The sequence below is a fragment of the Vipera ursinii genome (genome assembly GCF_947247035.1).
Source record: "Vipera ursinii genome assembly, chromosome: 11".
NCBI classification, from domain to species: domain Eukaryota; kingdom Metazoa; phylum Chordata; class Lepidosauria; order Squamata; family Viperidae; genus Vipera; species Vipera ursinii.
Window position 1 is genome coordinate 8297652 of NC_139524.1, and position 18487 is coordinate 8316138.

The 18487-nt window shown below is 42.9% G+C and overlaps 2 protein-coding genes across 4 annotated transcripts in view; both read left to right on the top strand.

Moving 5' to 3' along the window:
* The window catches only part of CHD2 (chromodomain helicase DNA binding protein 2), a 66478-nt gene extending 54932 nt beyond the window's left edge, over positions 1 to 11546 (top strand). For all 3 annotated transcript variants that reach the window (XM_083371305.1, XM_083371303.1, XM_083371304.1), the window contains 10 exons: positions 188 to 338; positions 643 to 765; positions 1270 to 1398; positions 2566 to 2709; positions 3586 to 3726; positions 4118 to 4296; positions 5119 to 5218; positions 6024 to 6231; positions 7209 to 7452; positions 8314 to 11546. In XM_083371305.1, coding sequence (XP_083227431.1) covers positions 188 to 338; positions 643 to 765; positions 1270 to 1398; positions 2566 to 2709; positions 3586 to 3726; positions 4118 to 4296; positions 5119 to 5218; positions 6024 to 6231; positions 7209 to 7452; positions 8314 to 8644 — 1750 coding nt within the window. In that variant the 3' untranslated portion in view covers positions 8645 to 11546. The remainder of the gene's footprint in view (positions 1 to 187; positions 339 to 642; positions 766 to 1269; positions 1399 to 2565; positions 2710 to 3585; positions 3727 to 4117; positions 4297 to 5118; positions 5219 to 6023; positions 6232 to 7208; positions 7453 to 8313) is intronic.
* Positions 11547 to 15668: 4122 nt separating this feature from the next.
* Positions 15669 to 17182, top strand: LOC310645732 (chromodomain-helicase-DNA-binding protein 2-like; the record flags this gene model as incomplete). Its single annotated transcript, XM_083371723.1, has 4 exons — positions 15669 to 15701; positions 15943 to 16091; positions 16784 to 16850; positions 17027 to 17182. 4 exons carry the CDS (start codon positions 15669 to 15671, stop codon positions 17162 to 17164), a joined length of 387 nt encoding a protein of 128 aa, XP_083227849.1. The 3' UTR covers positions 17165 to 17182.
* Between the last annotated feature and the right edge of the window lie 1305 nt (positions 17183 to 18487).

Here is an 18487-nt window from a genome sequence, read left to right on the forward strand (position 1 = left end):
TAAGTGGAACTGAGGTCAGCTAGGGAGAAGATGTTTAAGAGAGAAAATTTCACCATGCTTTCACACATACCTCTAACTTTGCCTTTCCTTTGTCTTATCCAGTTCTGATGTGGAACTTTATTAACAAGGGGCGTCTCACACGGAATTGTTTCTCAACTTTTGCCCATCCTCTCCTCCAATTTTGCAGGTTCCATCTGAACTGCCGTGTCAAATCTGCCCATTTCGATATAGACTGGGGAGTGGAAGAGGACTCTTGCTTGCTGCGGGGAATTTACGAGCACGGATGTGGGAACTGGGAGCTCATCAAATCAGACCCAGAACTGAACCTGACCGACAAGGTACAAGGAACCTCACCCGTGGGTGAAGCTTTATAGATGCAACACCAAACTATGATGTTTGAAAAAGGGATTTTTGCAGGATGTGGCAGCGTCGGATGTGGGGAGAAGTGGCTCTGCAGCTTGACGAGCAATGTTTTTTTGCGTTGATTTTATGCATAAAACAGAGAGCCGGTTTGGTTTAGTCATTTAAGGCACCAGGCTAGAAACCGGGAGACTGGGAGTTCTAGTTCTGCCTTGGGCGCAAGGTTAGGTGGGTGACTTTAAACCTCTGTTTTATGTTTATTCCTTCTCCACCCATCTCCAGATTTTACCAGTTGAGACCGATAAAAAGCCACAGGGGAAGCAGCTCCAGACACGAGTAGATTATCTGCTGAAACTTATCAAAAGAGACCTGAAAAGGAAAGAAAGTGTGACAAAGACAGAGGAGGTCAGTTCCGCCAAAGAACAAGCTCAGTTTGCCCCTTTGGTTTATTCTATGCATTGTTTGGGAATCTAGTGCCTGCAAAACTCAAGCTTGCAGTCTTTGTGGCAGAAAATATGGACAACCCGTGGTGAAGCACATTGCAGCCCTCCAAATGGGAAGCAACTAGGACTTGAGTCACCACGAATGGGGCCTCCCTGTCCATGAGTGGGCGCAATTAGCACATAGGTTGAATCCATGCAAAGGCCCCACCAGTCACAGCTGCCACCTGCTCCTGGGCAGAAGCAAACATTCCAGGAGGCCCAATTGGTGCACCACCTCTGTCCCTGGGAAAGCTACCCCATTTGAGAGTTAAAGCTGGTCACTCTCCAGAGCCCCGGAAATATGCAGTGAGATGGGAGACTCTATACAGGGAAGGGTTGACACAAACAAAGAGAAGGTCCACCAAACTGGCCAGCAAAGAGGGTTTTCTCATCATCTGTGCCCTCGTGGGCTTTTCTGCTGATCTAGGCCGAAGCCAAAGTGGTGAAGCCCCGAATCCGGAAGGAAAACAAGCCCCCCAAAATCAAGGAAGAGCCAGGAAGCGAGGTCTCTTCTGCACAGCCTGCAGACCACCTGTCAGTAGAAGGACAGAAGAAGGTAAGCATGAGCGCCTGAGGATCTGGGACTTTCTGGGGGAGAAAATGGCCGACTAAAATTTAGGGTCTGCAATTTTGGGAGCGCCATCTTAGCCAGGGGCTACAGTTCAGGAAAATCCCAGAATGATGGAGCCAATGATGGAGACCTGCTGGAATCCTTGTTATTATCTCTCTTTGAGGAAGGATCCTGATGCTACCAAGAATTGCATAGATTAATATTAGGGCGTGTGTTGTTGTTGTTTTCATTAGCACTACAAAGATAGGTAGTCCTTGAGTTATAACAATTATTTAGTGACCGTTTAAAGTCAACAACAGCACTGAAAAAGGGACTCATGACCGTTTTTCACACTTATGACCGTTGCAGCATCCCCATGGTCATCTGATTTACATGTGGCTGCTTGACAATTTGACTCAGATTTATGACGGTTACAGTGTCCCAGAGGTGCGTGATCCCCTTCTGCGACCTGACAAGCAAAATCTAGGGGGAGACCAGATTCATTTAACAACCTTAGTCCTAATTTAACAACTGCAGCGATTCATTTAACAAGAACAGTGGTAAAATGGGGCAGAACTCAAGAAATTTCTCACTTAGAAACATAAATGTTGGGCTCAGCTTATCCAATTATTGCAGCATCCTGGGGATGCATGATCACCATTTGTCTTTCCACCCAGCTTCCAACAACAAAGTCAGTGAGGGAAGCTGGATTTGCTTATCATTTGCATGCTTCCCTTAACAAGTGCGGTGATTTTGCTTAACTGCCGGGCCAGAAAAGGCCATTAAATCAGGCGCGACTGTCTTGCTTTTCAACAGAAATGTCTGGTCCCAGTTATAATTGTAAATCAAGGACTTTTTATTTTATTTTATTTTACTATCTTATCTTATCTTATCTTTTATTTTATTTTATTTTATTTTATTTTATTACTTTTTTATTTTATCTTATTTTATTTTATTATTTCATTTCATTTATTTTATTTTATTATTTTATCTTATTTATTTTATTTTATTATTATTTTGTTTTGTTTTATTTTATTTTATTTATTATTTTATTTTACTTTATTTGTATTGATGTCAGTTATCTTAAGAAAAAGATACATTTCCCCCTTCCCTCCATCAAGAGTAAGGTGAACGTTCTGTCCTCTATGCGCATTCACATGTTTTGCCCCCAAGGAGGATGGGGTGAATAAGAATACCCTGAAAAAGAAGTTGAAGAAAGAGAACAAGGATAAGCAGCCAGCCCAAAGCCAAGAAAAGGAAGGGGAAAAAGAGAGGAAGAAAGAAAAGGATAAAAAGCAACAGGATAAAAAAGAACAGGTACCTACTGGTGTTAACCTGTCTTGGTGGCCATGCCATTGCTGATTTTAAACAAGGGTCACATACGTGTGCTGGTAACTTGGCTGTGTGTTTGTGTGAATAAGCCATGACCAACTTCATGTTATGGGCAGAACATCCCTATTCTCCATTTTTTTCAGATATTTGGGCAGGCTGAATGCTTTGGCTTGTCCTTGTTAGACCTGGGAAGCTAAGAAGGATTGGGTTGGGTTAATTGGGGGACCATCAGGACCTCCCCAGATTGCGATTCAGGCTGAGAAGTCTAAGAAACATTTTAGAAGAAGACAACTCATAGATTGATTGCGAGGTCACCAAAATAAGACACATCTGCAACTGGCTATCCTTGAGCATGTATTGAATGATGCTTTCATATCTGGCTAGATAGGCTCTTAAAATTACTCCGTTCTCCCCAGCCGCTTAAAGTCTTAAATACCATATACTTCAGCTCCTGCCCACCTAACAGATCAAAAGCATGCAAATGCGAGTAGATAAATAGGTACCCCTCAAGTGGGAAGGTAACAGCGTTCCGTGCAGCTTTGGGCATATAGCCATGCTGGCCACATGACCACAGAAGTTGTCTTTGGGCAACACTGGCTGGCTCCCTTGGCCGTGAAACGGACATGAGTACCACCCCCTAGAATCATATATGACTGGACAGAGGAAACCTTTACCATTAGTTTATTATCACAAAGGTGGAGGACCCTGTTTTAAGGGGCAAAGAAATTGCCTGAAAATTCCAGGCAGCAGAATGCAGTTTCTCAACACCCTTGATATTTTTTCCCTTCCATTGGCACATCTGCGATTTTCCTTCCTGTGCTACTTCTTAGAGGGATGCTATCTCTTCTTGTCCTTTCATAGCCCAAAGGCAACGAGGCCAAATCTAGCAACAAAGGGAAGAAGCCGCTGGCTCAGGGTCCCGTCCACATTACGGCAGGAAGTGAGCCTGTCCCCATTGACGAAGAGGAAGAGGATGACTTAGACCATGCAACCTTCACCATCGTGAGTCTTCTCCAGGAATGGGGTGGAACTCTGGGGAAAAGTCAAAAGAGGGCTGGTCATTGATCTTTAAACAACTTAACCAATCCGAAAAGTTTTAAAAATAGGAAATGGAGATCAAAGGGGGAAAGTTGAAAAATTGACAAGAAGAAGGGGGAAGAAAAGGATACAAAAAAGGACCTTCAAATCAAAAGTTGTCCTTCCTACAGCTTGGTGACTTGTGAATGGGCAAGACCCCTGTGGCTACCATTTTGAGAGGGTGCTCACAGAAGACCCCCTCCCCCATCAAAATGGGCCCCTAGCCTCAAAGGTTTGCCTAAATCTGGAACTTCCTCTCCTCTTCCTCCTTTCTGCTGCCCGATTAATGTGGAGCTCTGCTTTTTCTGTCTCCAAGTGCAAAGAGCAGATGAGGCCAGTCAAGAAAGCCCTGAAACAGCTGGATAAGCCAGAAAAAGGACTTACAGAACAAGAGCAGCTGGAGCAAACTCGGAGCTGCCTGCTCAAGATAGGAGACCACATTGCTGAATGTTTGAAACCCCACATTGAACAGGAAGTTCTTAATGTATGGAGAAGGTAATCTGTCTGCCCGCCAAACCTTCAATCTCAATCTCTCTCTCCCTCCCTGATGTTGCAGTCAGATCTTTTTGAGTTTGGAGGTGTAGCGGAAGGAGAGGCAGAACCTGGGGATGGAGTTAAAAGAGGAATCAGCCTGGAACCTCTACATAGCCACAAGCAAACTAAATCCAACTCCCCTTGAATTCCCGTGACCGCTTGCACTCTTTCGGGTGTCCCAAGCTCCTTGAGGGATTCGACACTTAAAAGTGTGACAATGCTGCCGACGAGATGCAGTCTCCAGTTGTTGGATTGTGTTGAATTCCCCTATGTGGAAATACATTGAAGTGTTTAAAAAAAAATTACACATTTTAGTCCAAACTCCTAGAAAAACCATGATACAGGCATTTGCAGTAATAAAGAGAGGTAGCAGACTGGGTCATGTCATGCGTAGATCAAATACTGCTGTCTCGGGATTTATAATAACAACAACAACTTTATTGTCACTTTGATTGTACACCAATCAACATACATCAAAATGAAATTACATTGCATACAGCTCTTAAAGGGTCACCACCTCCGATATACACTCCCTGTTCGTGGCCAGCTCAAGTTTCAGATCATCTATTTTAGTCTCTAGGGAGCGAACGATGGCAAATATGACTCAGGTTTGCAGCAAGACATTATTGGAAGGAGAGGGGATGTAAGAAGGGGTTTTTGGGCCCCAGAATAAAAACATCATTACTGCTTCTTAACCTTGTTTGGGGCATCTCTTTCCTCTGGATTGAAAACTTTGGGCATATAAAAAGAGAAAATTAACATATCCCTTTCACTTCCTTCCAGGAATCTTTGGGTATTTGTATCCAAGTTTACTGAATTTAATGCCAAAAAATTGCATAAGATATACAAGATGGCGAGTAAAAAGCGAGCCCGGGAACTGGCGGTAAGGACGGAGTTGTGTGTGGTTGTGTGTATGTTTGCATTGTGCGGTAAAATGGAAGGGGCATAAATATAAATAAGGAGAAGGAAGGAAAGGGAACTTCTTCTGCAAAAGAAAACCTCAGGAACTGGAGGAAGTGTGATTGAGACTTGTAGGTGGGACTCTGCTTTTTTTTTCCTTTTCCTTTTTCTGTTTTTTTTTTTTTGCTCCTGGTTCCGTCATTGCTCTCTTAAGAGCCAGAAGTTGGGTTGTAGAAGAGAGGAGGAGAAATCCTATTTTTAGGATTGGTAGCCTTCAGTGTTCAGGGGACGTAGGTTGGGGATCAAAGCCGTTGAGTCTTCTGGGAGACTCCTTGATGGGGCTGTAATTTTCTGTGAGTCTCCAGCTCCTTTGGCTAGAATTGGCTCTTTGCTAAGCAATCAGAACAGAGCTGAAAGGGACCTTGGAGGTCTTCTAGCCCAACCCCCTGCTCAAGCAGGAGACCCCCATATGATTTCAGAGAAGTGGCTGTCCACTCTCCGTTGCTGGACTTGCACGGCTCTTTCCTCAAGTTGCCTGCCAAGTGCAATTGTGGAGGTCCCTGGGTGCCAACGGGCTGGCTAGCAAACCTTGGTCACAAATGAAGAGGTGGGAGGTGGGAAGCCTTACGGCTTTCGATTCTTCTTTTGTTTAATCCTTCCTTCTAGAGGAGGCCCTCAAATATTCTCCAGGGACCTCCCTCCTCCACAACTCCTGGTTAATAAAACCCAAATAATTGTTAATGTTTGCCTTTTGAGTTTCCCATTGAAGTTGTCTTTCTGCTTGGCAGGAACAGAAAAAGAAGGAAGAGGCAGCGAGCGGCAAGCGGCCCCTTCGTCCAGAAGCTCCTGGGCCCAGTCGAGATGCTCAGATGGCTCCTGTCCCCCATAGCCCTCATGCTCAAAGGCTGCAGCAGCCACCTCCTCACCCTTCCCAGATGCACGGACATCCACGGGAGAACTACAAGCAGTCAAGTAGAAGGCATTTCAGCAACACAGGTGAGAGGTTGTCAGCCTGTCCCAGCCTGGGCTTTTAGGAAAGAAAAACTCTTGACTCCATTTGTAGCAAAAGATACACTTTTACTAAAGGCAAGTGATGACAGCATAAGCAAAGCTAGATCTGAGATTTCCAGCTTAAATCCAGTAATTTTCCCTTTCTCCCAAGCCATTCCCCCAGGTTGCCTTGTTAGTGTCCAGTGTGGGTCAAATTAGGTCTTTTGGTAACAATTCCCAAAGTTTGGTGCTTCTTTTGTGGGCATTCATATTCATTTCCCATGCTTGTGTCCTTGGATCATTCAACCGTTGTCTCTGGTTGGCATTTCTGGTTCCTGTCATCCCCCCTTCCTACATCCCTCCCTCTCCCTTCCCCATATTTTAGGGCAGGCTGCCATCAAAGCGAAGCAGGGCTGAAGCAGGGTGATGGCAGATCTGACAGAGATCTTTTCGAACACCAGAGAGGGTCTTCCCTTCTTTCCGAGGTCCCATCTTGCATCCTGAGATGGGGGAGGTGGCAATGCATGACCACTCTTGATCCACTTGCTGGAACTACATGGGCCACATGGTTCAAGGACCTCCCATTTTAACTCTGGATGGGCTGTTCCCGCTATTGATGCTATTATTTGTCATGGTTCTGATAAATGAGGCCAAATAAAACAGAACTCCGAGGCTTGAGGTTTCTTCTGAGAACATGTTTATTGGACACAAAGTATCGGCATGGTCAAAAGTGAAACCAAGACTAAAATCCCCTCCCCAAAGCAACAGTAATACAAAGTTACAGGCCCATCTCACTGGCTGTGCAGTCAATTACATTCGCCAATAACACACCCAATGATCTGATTCTCTTAAAAAAGAGGTAATAAAAATGAAATGAATGGTAGACAAAGGTGGAGTACAGATAATGAAGTCCAAGTGGATAAGATCCTTGAACGTCTTGTGAAAAGAGTGTTGCTACCGTCTTCCCCCTCCTTGTCATGCAGAACGGAACGAATGGCAGAGGGACCGCAAATTTAATTACAGTGGCAATGCTGTTCAAAGTTGGAGCAGAAACCGTTACCACCCATATGAGCAGCCCTGGTACAAGGAACGCCATTACGCGGATCGCCAGGTGCGCACAGAACAATATCGGAGCTCAGCAAACTACCGGCCAAGCAACGTCTCTCGTAAACGCCCGTATGAGCAGTACAACAGTGAACGAGATTACCGGGAACAGCGTGAATACAGGTGAAGTGATATGCAGACCACTTGGTTTGGTCTTCTGCAGGAATCAGCATGCCAAAAGCGGTGGTGTTTGTCAGCCAGATCACGGAGCAGAGATTGCAAGGACTAGTGGAACTGTATTGTTATAGAATATAATAGCATAATCTTGAAAGTGATCTCTCTGCCCATCTTAAACCAACAAAAGCCAGATAGGCTTATTTTGAGTCCCTTGAGTATTACGAATGGGTTGAGGGAGATAGGTATGTCTAGTCTGTGGAAGAGAAAATAATGAATAGAAGTTCATTAAAAAGAGATCTAACCAAAAAATTTCCTGACAGTGAGAACAATTAATCAACTACTACTGGGGTTCTGGGTGGTCCATCAGTGGAGGTTTTCAAAAATAGACTGGACAACAATTTGATGGAGATGGTATGAGTCTTCTGCCTTGAGCAGAGGGTTGGACTAGAAGACCTCCAAAGTCCCTTCCAGCCCTAGGAGTCTATGATTTCTGACAATCTTTTGCAAGCGTGTGTGATATCATGACCCACAGTTATCCCAAAGATGCTTTTTCACGAGGCCACCAGACTTTCCAGTTGCTTCGTGAAAAAGCATCCTTGGGATAACCTTGACCTGGTTGACTGAGAATCCCCATGGACACATGACCCAGAGTGCAAAGCAGTTGGGCCTTTGTCAATCTTCTGCTTTTGTCAATCTTCTTTCCTTCCTCTAGTCTCTCCCCTGGGGGACACTGCCGAACTGGGCTGGCGAAGGCTTTCCTGTTCTCCTCTGGGCCTTAGGCACCAGAGGGAGTTAAGCATCCCAAGATACGGTCATTTTGCCTCTTCTTTGTGGAGTTGAATGTTTGATTTCCTCTTTCCCCTCCAGATACTACCATGATGCCAAGAGACGAAGAATCGATGAATTCCGGTCCCAGAATTACCAACAAGATTTCCGGAGGATGTCTGACCACAGACCCCCCTTGGGTTATCATGGGCAAGGGCCATCAGACCATTACAGGCCTTTCCACCCAGACAAATCGGCTGAGTACAAGCAGCTCGTTCCCCCTGCTCACTCCCAGGTCCCTGATCCTCGCTCTCCAGCTTCTCAGAAATCTCCACTTGGTGTCAAGTCTCCCATCCAGCACCGATCACCTCTGGACAGGCCCTTAGAGCAGAAGAACAATCCAGAGTATAACTGGAGTGGCTGGAAAACCTAGAGGCCCAGAAGCAGAGGCCAACGGAAAGTGCTTGTCCGGCCCATGGAAACAACATTTCCTGGGCCATCCATGCTGGAACCAGAAAGCCTGAATATCGTGCTGTAGAGCTTTGGGCTGTAAGAATTGGAGGTGGGTCAGAAGGACAGGACCCACCAAGGGGCCTGAATTTTAGCCCCAAATTTGCCTCCCTGGCTGAACGTTGGGAGTGGTCTTCACTGGCACCAAGGGACCCGTAGAGAACAAGGCCAAGTCTTCCCCCTAGGTTTTGGAATGAAGATTTGGTGTTTGTGTCTGCAATGCCAACTTGAGTTCTGCACATTTCACAGAATGGACAGACGGCTGGGTAGGATGCAGACGGAGACAAAAGCTAGGCCCCTCTGGAGTTGAGCTTCAGTTTGCTGCTGGAGGGGAATGATAGAGAAGATCTCAATAACTACCGTAGTTGGATAAAAAAAAATTGGCCTTGGGGAGGGCAGGAGTGAGCCTGAATTAGAGAAGGGCAAGGCCAACCTTTGGTGAGAATGCTTGGAAATGCTGCCAAAGACTACTGCAGAGACTTGGACATTTGTGGACTTAAGTTTGCCAGAATGCCAGAAAACGAAAGAAAAGAAGAAGGGATGGTTTGTCATCTCGTCTCTCCTTTTCTCCTCTCCATGCTTTTCTTTACCTTAGCAACATTGGGACTGCGAGCAGCGCAGTGTGGACAAAGAACACATTTTAAAGGGAGGCAGAGTTTTCATTCCCATGGTTGTGAAGGAGAGAGAAGGGCAGTGCGTCCATGGCATCGGGGGACTTCAGTATTCAGAAATTGACTGTGGAGCTCCTGGATTTTTTCCTCTCCTTCTCTTCCTTCTCCTCCTCATGGGATCCATGGGAACACCAGGGATTCGGCTTGGAGAAAGGAGCTGAGGGGAGGGGTCCAGCTCAGGCAGGATTCCACGAACATCCCAAGATGGTCAATTTCGCTCTTCTGGTTAGGAAGGTTCAGAAACCTCATAGAAAGGAGACAGCGACGGACTAAACAAGAGGAAGGAAACCTCTCATTGATTGAAGAGAAACATGGAGTTTTGACCCACAGGGAATTTTTATACAAAGGTGGCAAAGATCGGAGTCATAGTTACACTTTGATGATCTTTCTCAGCAGCAGCATCTCAAACAAAACAAAACAACCCCCACCCCACAACTCCGACAGATATATTCCTCGCCCTGAAATGTGTATGTGTCTTCATGTGTGTGCACTTGGCCCCGAATCTATTGCTTTGGGTTAAATTATTGCTTTTAAAAATGCAATGGCCAAATACATGCTGAAAAGTTCTGTGAGTAGCACCCCCGGGTTTATCACACCTCAAGTGAATTTTGTGCCCCCAGCAACAACTCTGAGCCATAATTTTTGATAAAAGAGTTCCACTGCCAATTCAGTTCCTTAAGTGTTAAAAGGTAACCAGTGAAATAAGAAGGAAATAAGAAAACCGTTTTTCTAGAGGGGCGTGTTCTCCGTTTGCGTAACTCTGTCCATCCATGAGTGTGTCATACACCTCTTTTTTCCCCTCCCACCTGCTAAACTATGATTGTAGAAAAGACTATGAAGCTTACGATTGCATGGTTTGAATTGAGACTGATGAATTGAATTCCAAATGTGTCCAACAGGAAAGGGAAGCCAAGGATGTTATCTTCTTAGTTAATTAGAACAAATCCTTCATACCTTAGCTATGACGAGTTCCTGTTACTTAATTAGAATAGTTATTATTTCATACTTAAGTTCTGATAGGCTCCTTAATTGTTACTCAATTAGAATAGATACTACTTCACTCCCAAATTCTAGTGTTTCTGTAAAGGTAAAATATATTTGGGGCCCATAGTTTTTCACACACAAGTTCTGATAGGTTCCTTAATTGTTACTTAATTAGAGTAGAATTAATTAGAATAGTTACTATTTCTTCCCTAATTTCTGACATGTCCCTATAAGGGCAAAATATAGTTGGACTGATAGTTTTCAAGTGGGAGACTTTCACTTTTCATTTCTGACATGTTGCTTAATTGCTACTTAATTAGACTAGGTGCTATTTTGCCCCTAAGACATTTTCACTCTTAACTTCTCATATGTTCCTTAATTGTTCCTTAATTAGAATAGAATTAATTGGTTACTATTTCAGTCCTAATTTCTGACATGTCCCTATAAGGGCAAATATATACTTGGACCAATAGTTTTCAGGTGGGACACTTTCACTTTTAATTTCTGATATGTCACTTAATTTATACTTAACTAGAATAGTTGCTATTTCACCCCTAAGTTCTGATATATTCCTGATTGTTGCTTAATTCGAATAGTTACTGTTTCACTCTTAAGTTTTGACTTGTTCCTATAAGGGTGAAATTCATTTGGGGCCGATAGTTTTAGGTGGGGTATTGTTGCAATGAAATTGTAAACATAATAAATCCCAAATGTTTGTATGTTCTGTTCTTGACCGGGTTGGGAATTACAAAACGTTAGTGGGAGGGTGGCCTATGAAATGTGGGTTTGTGCCTGATTTGACGCATTTATGAATTTTTATTGGAGAATTGAAGGAGACAATTCTGCTGCTGTTTGATTTCTACCAGTCGTCCAGCTACGATAACCCTACTCAATGCTGTTGTGTTTTCCCCCGAAGATCTCGGGCAGAAGAACTCTGGTGCATAAAGTCATGGACTTAAAAGGGAAAATGAAATCCCTATGACTAAATACAGTAATTAATATTAATTTATATTTGTGACAAAGGAATTTGCCACTGTCTAAGTGATTTCTGATGTAAATATGTTGTTTATAAAGTATGTATTAAATTTTTTCTATTGTTAAGCTCCTGTACTTTGGATTCTTGTACATTAAAAGGTCAGGAAGTTTTTCATAAATTGGAATTTCCATCTCTGGGTTTTTTTTTTGTTTTTTTTTTTGTTCAATAGATGGTCTCTGCAATTATTTAACTGATGGTTTTCTCAAATTGTGCCTTGTTTGAAGTTGTGTTGAGAGTATTGAAGGCTTAGTTCACTTCAGCTTAAAGCCCGATTCCAGATGGTGAGGACAAAATCTTCCTCAATCCTTTCTTCTTCCTCCTCTTCTTCACCTCCTTTTTTCACATTGCTTGACATTTTCTGGAACTTTTTTTTCCCTTTTCGCTTCTGACGTGAAATTGATCTGTTCTCTGAAAAGCATCCAGTACTTTGGAAAAGGTCTCAATGCAGGAATTTGAATTTAGGCCAATTGTGATTTGCCTGCGGATGGTGACTACGACGAAATCCTTGCTCGGTTCCGAGGAGGTCCAGAAAAGCTCTCCAGACCTTTGACGTGAATGGGACCCCTCTATCCAAGATAATGCGTTGTGGTGCCCCATAGAAGTGGTAAATGTGGTGCAAGAACATCTTTGCCAGTGTTTCGGCCATTGGAATCTTTTGGTAAGGGATAAAATGGACCTGCTTTCAGAATACGTCAGTCACAACCCAAATTATTGTTGTTCCCTGAGATTTCGGGGAGTTCCACAATAAAATCCATGGAAATCTCTCTCCAAGGTGCTGACAACTCGGCTGTTGTTTGGACTAAACCTGGTGTTTTTCCTTACCTCCACTTTGCGGTCACACATCTAGGGCAGTTGGAAGCATAACTCTTCATGTCTTTTTTGATTGAAGGTCACCAGAATTGTCTTTTGAGAAGGTGCAGGTTTTTACAAAGCCAAAATGACCTGCCAACTTTGAATCGTGGCACATCTGCATGGTTTTTAACCTCTGGCTAGCAGGCATGTGCAATTTCCCACCTACCCACCTATATATGACCTAAGCTAGTTATCTTTCCCCATCCTAATCTATTCTAACCAAAAGCTAATGGCACATTCTTTAATTTTTATTGATCTTTGGTTTTCTGAAGTTGGTAATTATTTTGGCAGCAAGGTGAGCTGGCTTTAACAGTGAAGTAGCTCACTCAACAAACACCCATGTGATCCGGTTCATGACTTTTTTTTTTCCGTCCTAAAGATTGCATCAACAGAAATGCACGGCTGCGTTATTGGGAAGAAAAAGAAATTTATTTGTGTGTTTTTTTAAATCAATAAATAATTTACAGTATTTACATCACAACACCCCGTACAATTTCCACACACATGCAATAAACTGGAAAGGGAGTCAGTGTGCTTGTTATGCGCTTTCCCCGTCTTTATTCAGATTTTCGCTTTGAGCCTGTTGGGTCTTCAGAGGCTGACTTCACTCAGAAGCCAAAATTTGGCTGAACGTAATAAAAAATAAAGTGCTTTGTTAATAGGTAGAGGTTTAAGAAAGAATATCCCAACCCCTGGGCAATGGTTTTAGAGCTCACCATAGAGAAATAAATTGAAGGGAATGAAGAAAAATCGGTTAAGAAAAACCTCCCAATTTGTAAAAATGTTACTGTTTTCAATCTCAGGTTTCCGTTGCTGAAGTGTATAAATTCAGCCAAAGATTTCCATAGATAGTTTATCCAGTTCCCTAAATGCTACTTGGGCAAAACAAACAAACAAAAAATGCACTGCATTTCTTCTGTCTCAGCTCAGAAAAAACCACAAAAGATGATGATTTGGAGAAAAGTCTTGGAAAAATTGGATGATTGGCCTGTTAATGGATTGTGTTTCAGAACTGAATGGAAGTAGGTTTATCCAAGCATGCACGAATTATGAAAGCAAGCTGATCTTTACCCTTTACTCTTGACACTCATTCATCCCTGTGATCTATCATCTACCATCTAGGATTTTAACTCCAAGCCAGACTTGCCTGGAATTCTATCCAAAAAGGGTCAATGGTGACAAAACTTGGCAACCAGTTTTATATATCTGGTAACCAAACCCTGCAATTAAATGAAAATTATGGCAGCCAACTTGGGACATCTGCTGAACTAGTACCGAGTCAAATTTCCTATCTTTCTTCTCCAAATCTATCGGAATGTCCAACCTACGATCAAAAAGGCTACAGTGGAAAAACACCTCTTTGCACAGGTATTTGTTAGAAGTCCCAATAATGCCAGAATGTCACCTGTGTTTTGATTTAATTACAGATGCAATTATATTGTGATGGATGTGTGTCATTCTAGCTTCTTTGGAACACCTACAGCAAGTTGGAGAAGGTCTGAATCTCTCTGAGTGAAGCCAATTTGTTTTTATGAGACTGATATAAACCAAACAGAGAAGACAACCACGTCCCCTGATGAACCGATCATGAAGAGAAGTAATAAAATTGTACGTTTAAATATTTTAGGAAGGTAGCTGGGGAATCCCATCTCTTTGCTCACTCACGCTAGGCCAACACAACACTCTATGTATCACAACAAGCAAATATCTGCATCCAGTGGCTACACCGTTGTGTCTCTTCATTAAATGGGTATTACCCACGGTGAAAGTGGGATGAAAAGGACAGAGCTCGACAATGAGAATGGGGCAAATGGACTTGGATTGTTCTTGGTACAAATAAGTGTTTGATTCCTCCAAGAAGTTCAAAAAACAGAAGGGCCTAGAATGGCAAAATGACCATATGTGAGATTTAGTATGCGTTCAACTTACTGTATGTACAAAAAAGATAAAATATGAGCCGGCAGATGATCAGACAGATGTTCATGCTTAAAGTATAGAAAAACAAGGCTTTGTGTATATCTGGATATCCTTCTGGTGTTGTGGTGGTCAGATAGGGCTCACCATTTAAGAACAGGTTGAGCTCACTTTCAAAAGTTCCCCTTTAAACTGGCATGCTGTCAATGTATATAGCGAATCAACCCACACAATGCATTCCTTTCCCAAGGACGGGGAAACACCCACCATGGTATTCCAAATTGAAAAGGAAGACTTGTACCATTTCAGACAAATAGTTGCCCAAGCTCTTCTTAAAAATCTCCAGTTTTTGAGCACCCACAGCCTCTGGAGGCAAATCATTCCACTGATTAATTGTTCTAATTGTCAGGAAATTTCCCCATATTTCTAGGTTGATTAGTTTCCATCTATTGCTTCTTGCCCTGCCTTCAGGTGCTTTGCAGAATAGGTTGACCCGAAACTGAATTTGGGTTGGTCACTGGGAGAAGAGATTTCCTGGTTGACCCCTTCTTCTTTGTAGCAACTCCTTAGATATTGTGACACTGCTCCTTCTTTTCATTAAATGACACATGGCCAATTCCTGCAACCCTTATTGATATGCTTCAGCCTCCAGTCCTCTAATGATCTTTGTTGCTCTTCTCTGCACTCTTTCTAGAGTCTCATTCTGAGAGCCAACACTTTGGGCATCTGAAAAGAGTCAGAATAGGGAAATGTAGTTAACAACCAAACAGAAGCATTCTGGAAATCAATACCTCTAAAGTTGGTTTGCCTTTCTGGCCACAAGAAGCAAGGGGAGAAATTAATTTCCAGACAGCTGTTATGATTTCCCTATTCTAACTCCTTTCAGAACTTTGTAAGTATTATTTTTATGATTTTTATCCGGCCTTTATTATTTTTATAAGTAGCTCAATGCAGTGAACATACTTAACACTCCTCCTATTTTTCCCACAACAACCCTGTGAGGTTGGTTGGGCTGAAAAGGAGTGATTGGCCCCAAGTCATCCAACTGGCTTTCATGAATAAGGTGGAACTAAAATGCCAGTTTCCTGGTTTCTAGGCCAACACCTTAAGCATGGATCAGATTGGCTGTCTGCCACGTCAGTTACCTCTTCCTGCACTGAGCAATGGAATTTAGAACTTGAGATGAAGGCAGTTATAGCGGGAAGCTTTCCTACTGGTCATTTTGAATTCGGGAAAATTGTGGAGCAGACATACTTTATGTGTGGCTCTTCATCAATTGACCCAGTTCAGGTGCTCAGGTTTTCACATCCTACCTTTCCAGATTGGATAGGCTGGCAAAGAAAACTCTGGTTATTTCTTTCGTTGTTTTCTGAAATAGTGAGCAGCAAAGTTAAATAATATTGATAGAGGGAATTTGGGGGGCGGTTGGGGTGTGTGGGGTTGGAAGTCGGAGATTCAGAAGTTCCCCTAAAGGGGCTGCCTTGGTGGACATGGCAGAACAGGCGACATCTACAAGCCCAAAGGTAAATAATCTTGGTGGGACAAATTTTGCTTTTACTGTATTGTAAGATGTTAGAAGCCGGTAGCTTTCCATTTTCAGCTTGCTAGTCCTTGATCCCTGTTCCTTTCCAATCCTTTAAAAAGGTCAGGTGAGTCCCTGAACTAGGGAGAGATCCAAAAAGAGATTTCTGCACCTCACCTTGGCTCCACCAGGGATAAAAACCTACCTATATAGCTATTTCACACATCCCCTGGATTCTGCAGGTAAATATCTATTGCTTGGTTACAAAGGGAACAGTGGAAGAGGAGATTATAGAAAGAGGGAAGAACAAGATTGTGCCGGACCATCCCACGATTCAACAGGTGGACACCACTGGACTGACGGTTTTGGACAATAGCTCGGACAGATCCAAGTAAGGAGAAGGGCCCTTTGGTGTGCTGATCAAGGTGGCTCTTTTATGGTACCTTTTAAATGTTAAACTGGGAAAGTGATAAAACTTAGGCTTATTAATTGGGATGAACTGTTCAGTGGGAAGAGATCTTTACCCCTATGGAGATTCACAGTCATCCAGGCCATGGTTGCCCCAAAGGTGCTTTTTCAATAAATAGAAGATTATAAATAGAACATTATAACTTCAATAGATGCAAGTGGTAAATGTTACTGCCTTTACAAAGAGGAGGAGAAAAGACAGGAGGAAAAATAGCAGTAATTCAATAGATTCTGGAGCTTTCTTCAGCTTCGCAGGCAGTACACACCAAGTCATTTAGCATCAATCTCTGTTTTGTTGATGAGATAAAATGAGATGGTTATGTTTGTCAGGCAGACATGGTCATTGATACCTAAACGAATGCTTTATGCTAAGGTTACTGTCTTTTTTTTAAAACAATTTATTTCTAACATTGACTCTTTGATTTTAAAAAGACAACAAGCATTATTTTAGCTACTCAGAATTGCAAATTGCCTAGTTTTCTTAGATAAAAAAGATTAGGAGGTGCATGAGGAACTAGATTATTTGATACCCTGGAAAATTGAGCTAAGATATGGTCCAAGTACTTGTGAACTGGAAAGCTTTGTGCAAGCCAGTGGCTTCATGTTTTTCTCTAGTAGAAACCCATTCAACAAGGAGGAAGACCTTTTCAAAGAACCAGAAGGGGAAGAATCTGAACCCCAGGTGAGTTTTCTGATCCATACGTTTGGGTGGAGGTTACCTTGATTCTTCTTGGGATGTCATTTGTCATTGGCAGACATTTAACTCAATCCAATCCATTTTATATCAGAACTTTAGAAGGACAAATTCAATCTTTCATACTGGTGTGTGTCTGACTGCACTCTTCCTCCTGCTTCCAGGAAATGGACATTGAGGAAATCTTATGCCTGGCTGAGACACGAGAGAATGAACCATCCACAAGTGCAACCGACGAACTACTTTCCCAGTTTAAGGTACAGGCCCAGAAAAAGGAGCATCAAAGATTTCAGAATTTGTAGCATTATCCGTGCAATTAAAAGGAGTGGTGTGGTGGCCTAGAGAGTTTAGTTAGTCCTAGGTGGCACCTTGAAAAATGCTCAGTTATTGCCATCCACTTAGTTACACATTGGGTGACAATACACAATGTGATAGAAGAAGAAATTAATGGGCTTAGTATGAAGTGCCTTCATATTCATAAATGTTCCTTATGTGTAATTGAAATGGAGACACGGTGAAAGAAAGCCATTCATTGCATCTGAAAAATTCATTGCACAGAAGAAGGAAAAAGAAAAAAAGGGAGAAGGGGAAGGAGGGAGGGAAGGAAGGAAGGAAGGAGGGAAAGAAGGAAGGAAGGAAAGGAAGGAAGGAAGGAAGGAAGGAAGGAAGAAAGAAAGAAAGAAAGAAAGAAAGAAAGAAAGAAAGAAAGAAAGAAAGAAAGAAAGAAAGAAAGAAAGAAAGAAAGGAAGGAAGGAAGGAAGGAAGGAAGGAAGGAAGGAAGGAAGAAGAAAGAAAGAGAAAGAAAAAGAAAGAAAGAAAGAAAGAAAGAAGAAGAAAGAAAGAAAGAAGAAAGAAGAAAGAATCTTGTCCTCACTAACTATCTGGAATCAGGCTTTAAGCTGAAGTAACAATGTCTTTAAGGGACGCGGTGGCTCAGTGGGTTAGGACACTGAGCTTTTGTCGATCAGATAGTCGGCAGTTTGGCGGGTCGAATCCCGAGTGCTGCATAGCAGAGTGAGCGCCTGTTACGCGTCCCAGCTTCTGCCAACCTAGCAGTTCGAAAGCACGTAAAAATGCAAGTAGAAAAATAGGGACCACTACGGTGGGAAGGTAACAGCGTTCCGTGCGCCTTTGGCCTCTAGTCATGCCGGCCACATGACCACGGAGACGTCCTCGGACAAGCGCTGGCTCTTTGGCTTTGAAACGGAGATGAGCACCGGCCCCTAGAGTCGGAAACAACTTGCACGCATGTGCAGGGGAACCTTTACCTTTACCTTTAACAATGTCTTCAAAGTTTCAACACAACTTCAAACGGTGCATAATTTGAGAAAACCCTCAGTTAAACAACTGCAGGGACAACTATTGATAAAAAATGGTGATGGAAATTCCAATTTATGAAAAACTCTCTCACACTTTAACTCCATTAATTTGTGCACAAGAGTTCTTCTACCCCAGGAGGAGGAGGAGGAGGAGGAGGAGGAGGAGGAGGAGGAGGAGGAGGAGGAGGAGGAGAAAAGCAGAAGCAGCAGAGGAATAAGGAGGAGGAGGAGGAGGAGAAGAAGGTGGAGAAGCAGAAGCAGCATCTCCTTTGGCCAATTTGTCTCTGGTGCATAGGTTTGCAGTGT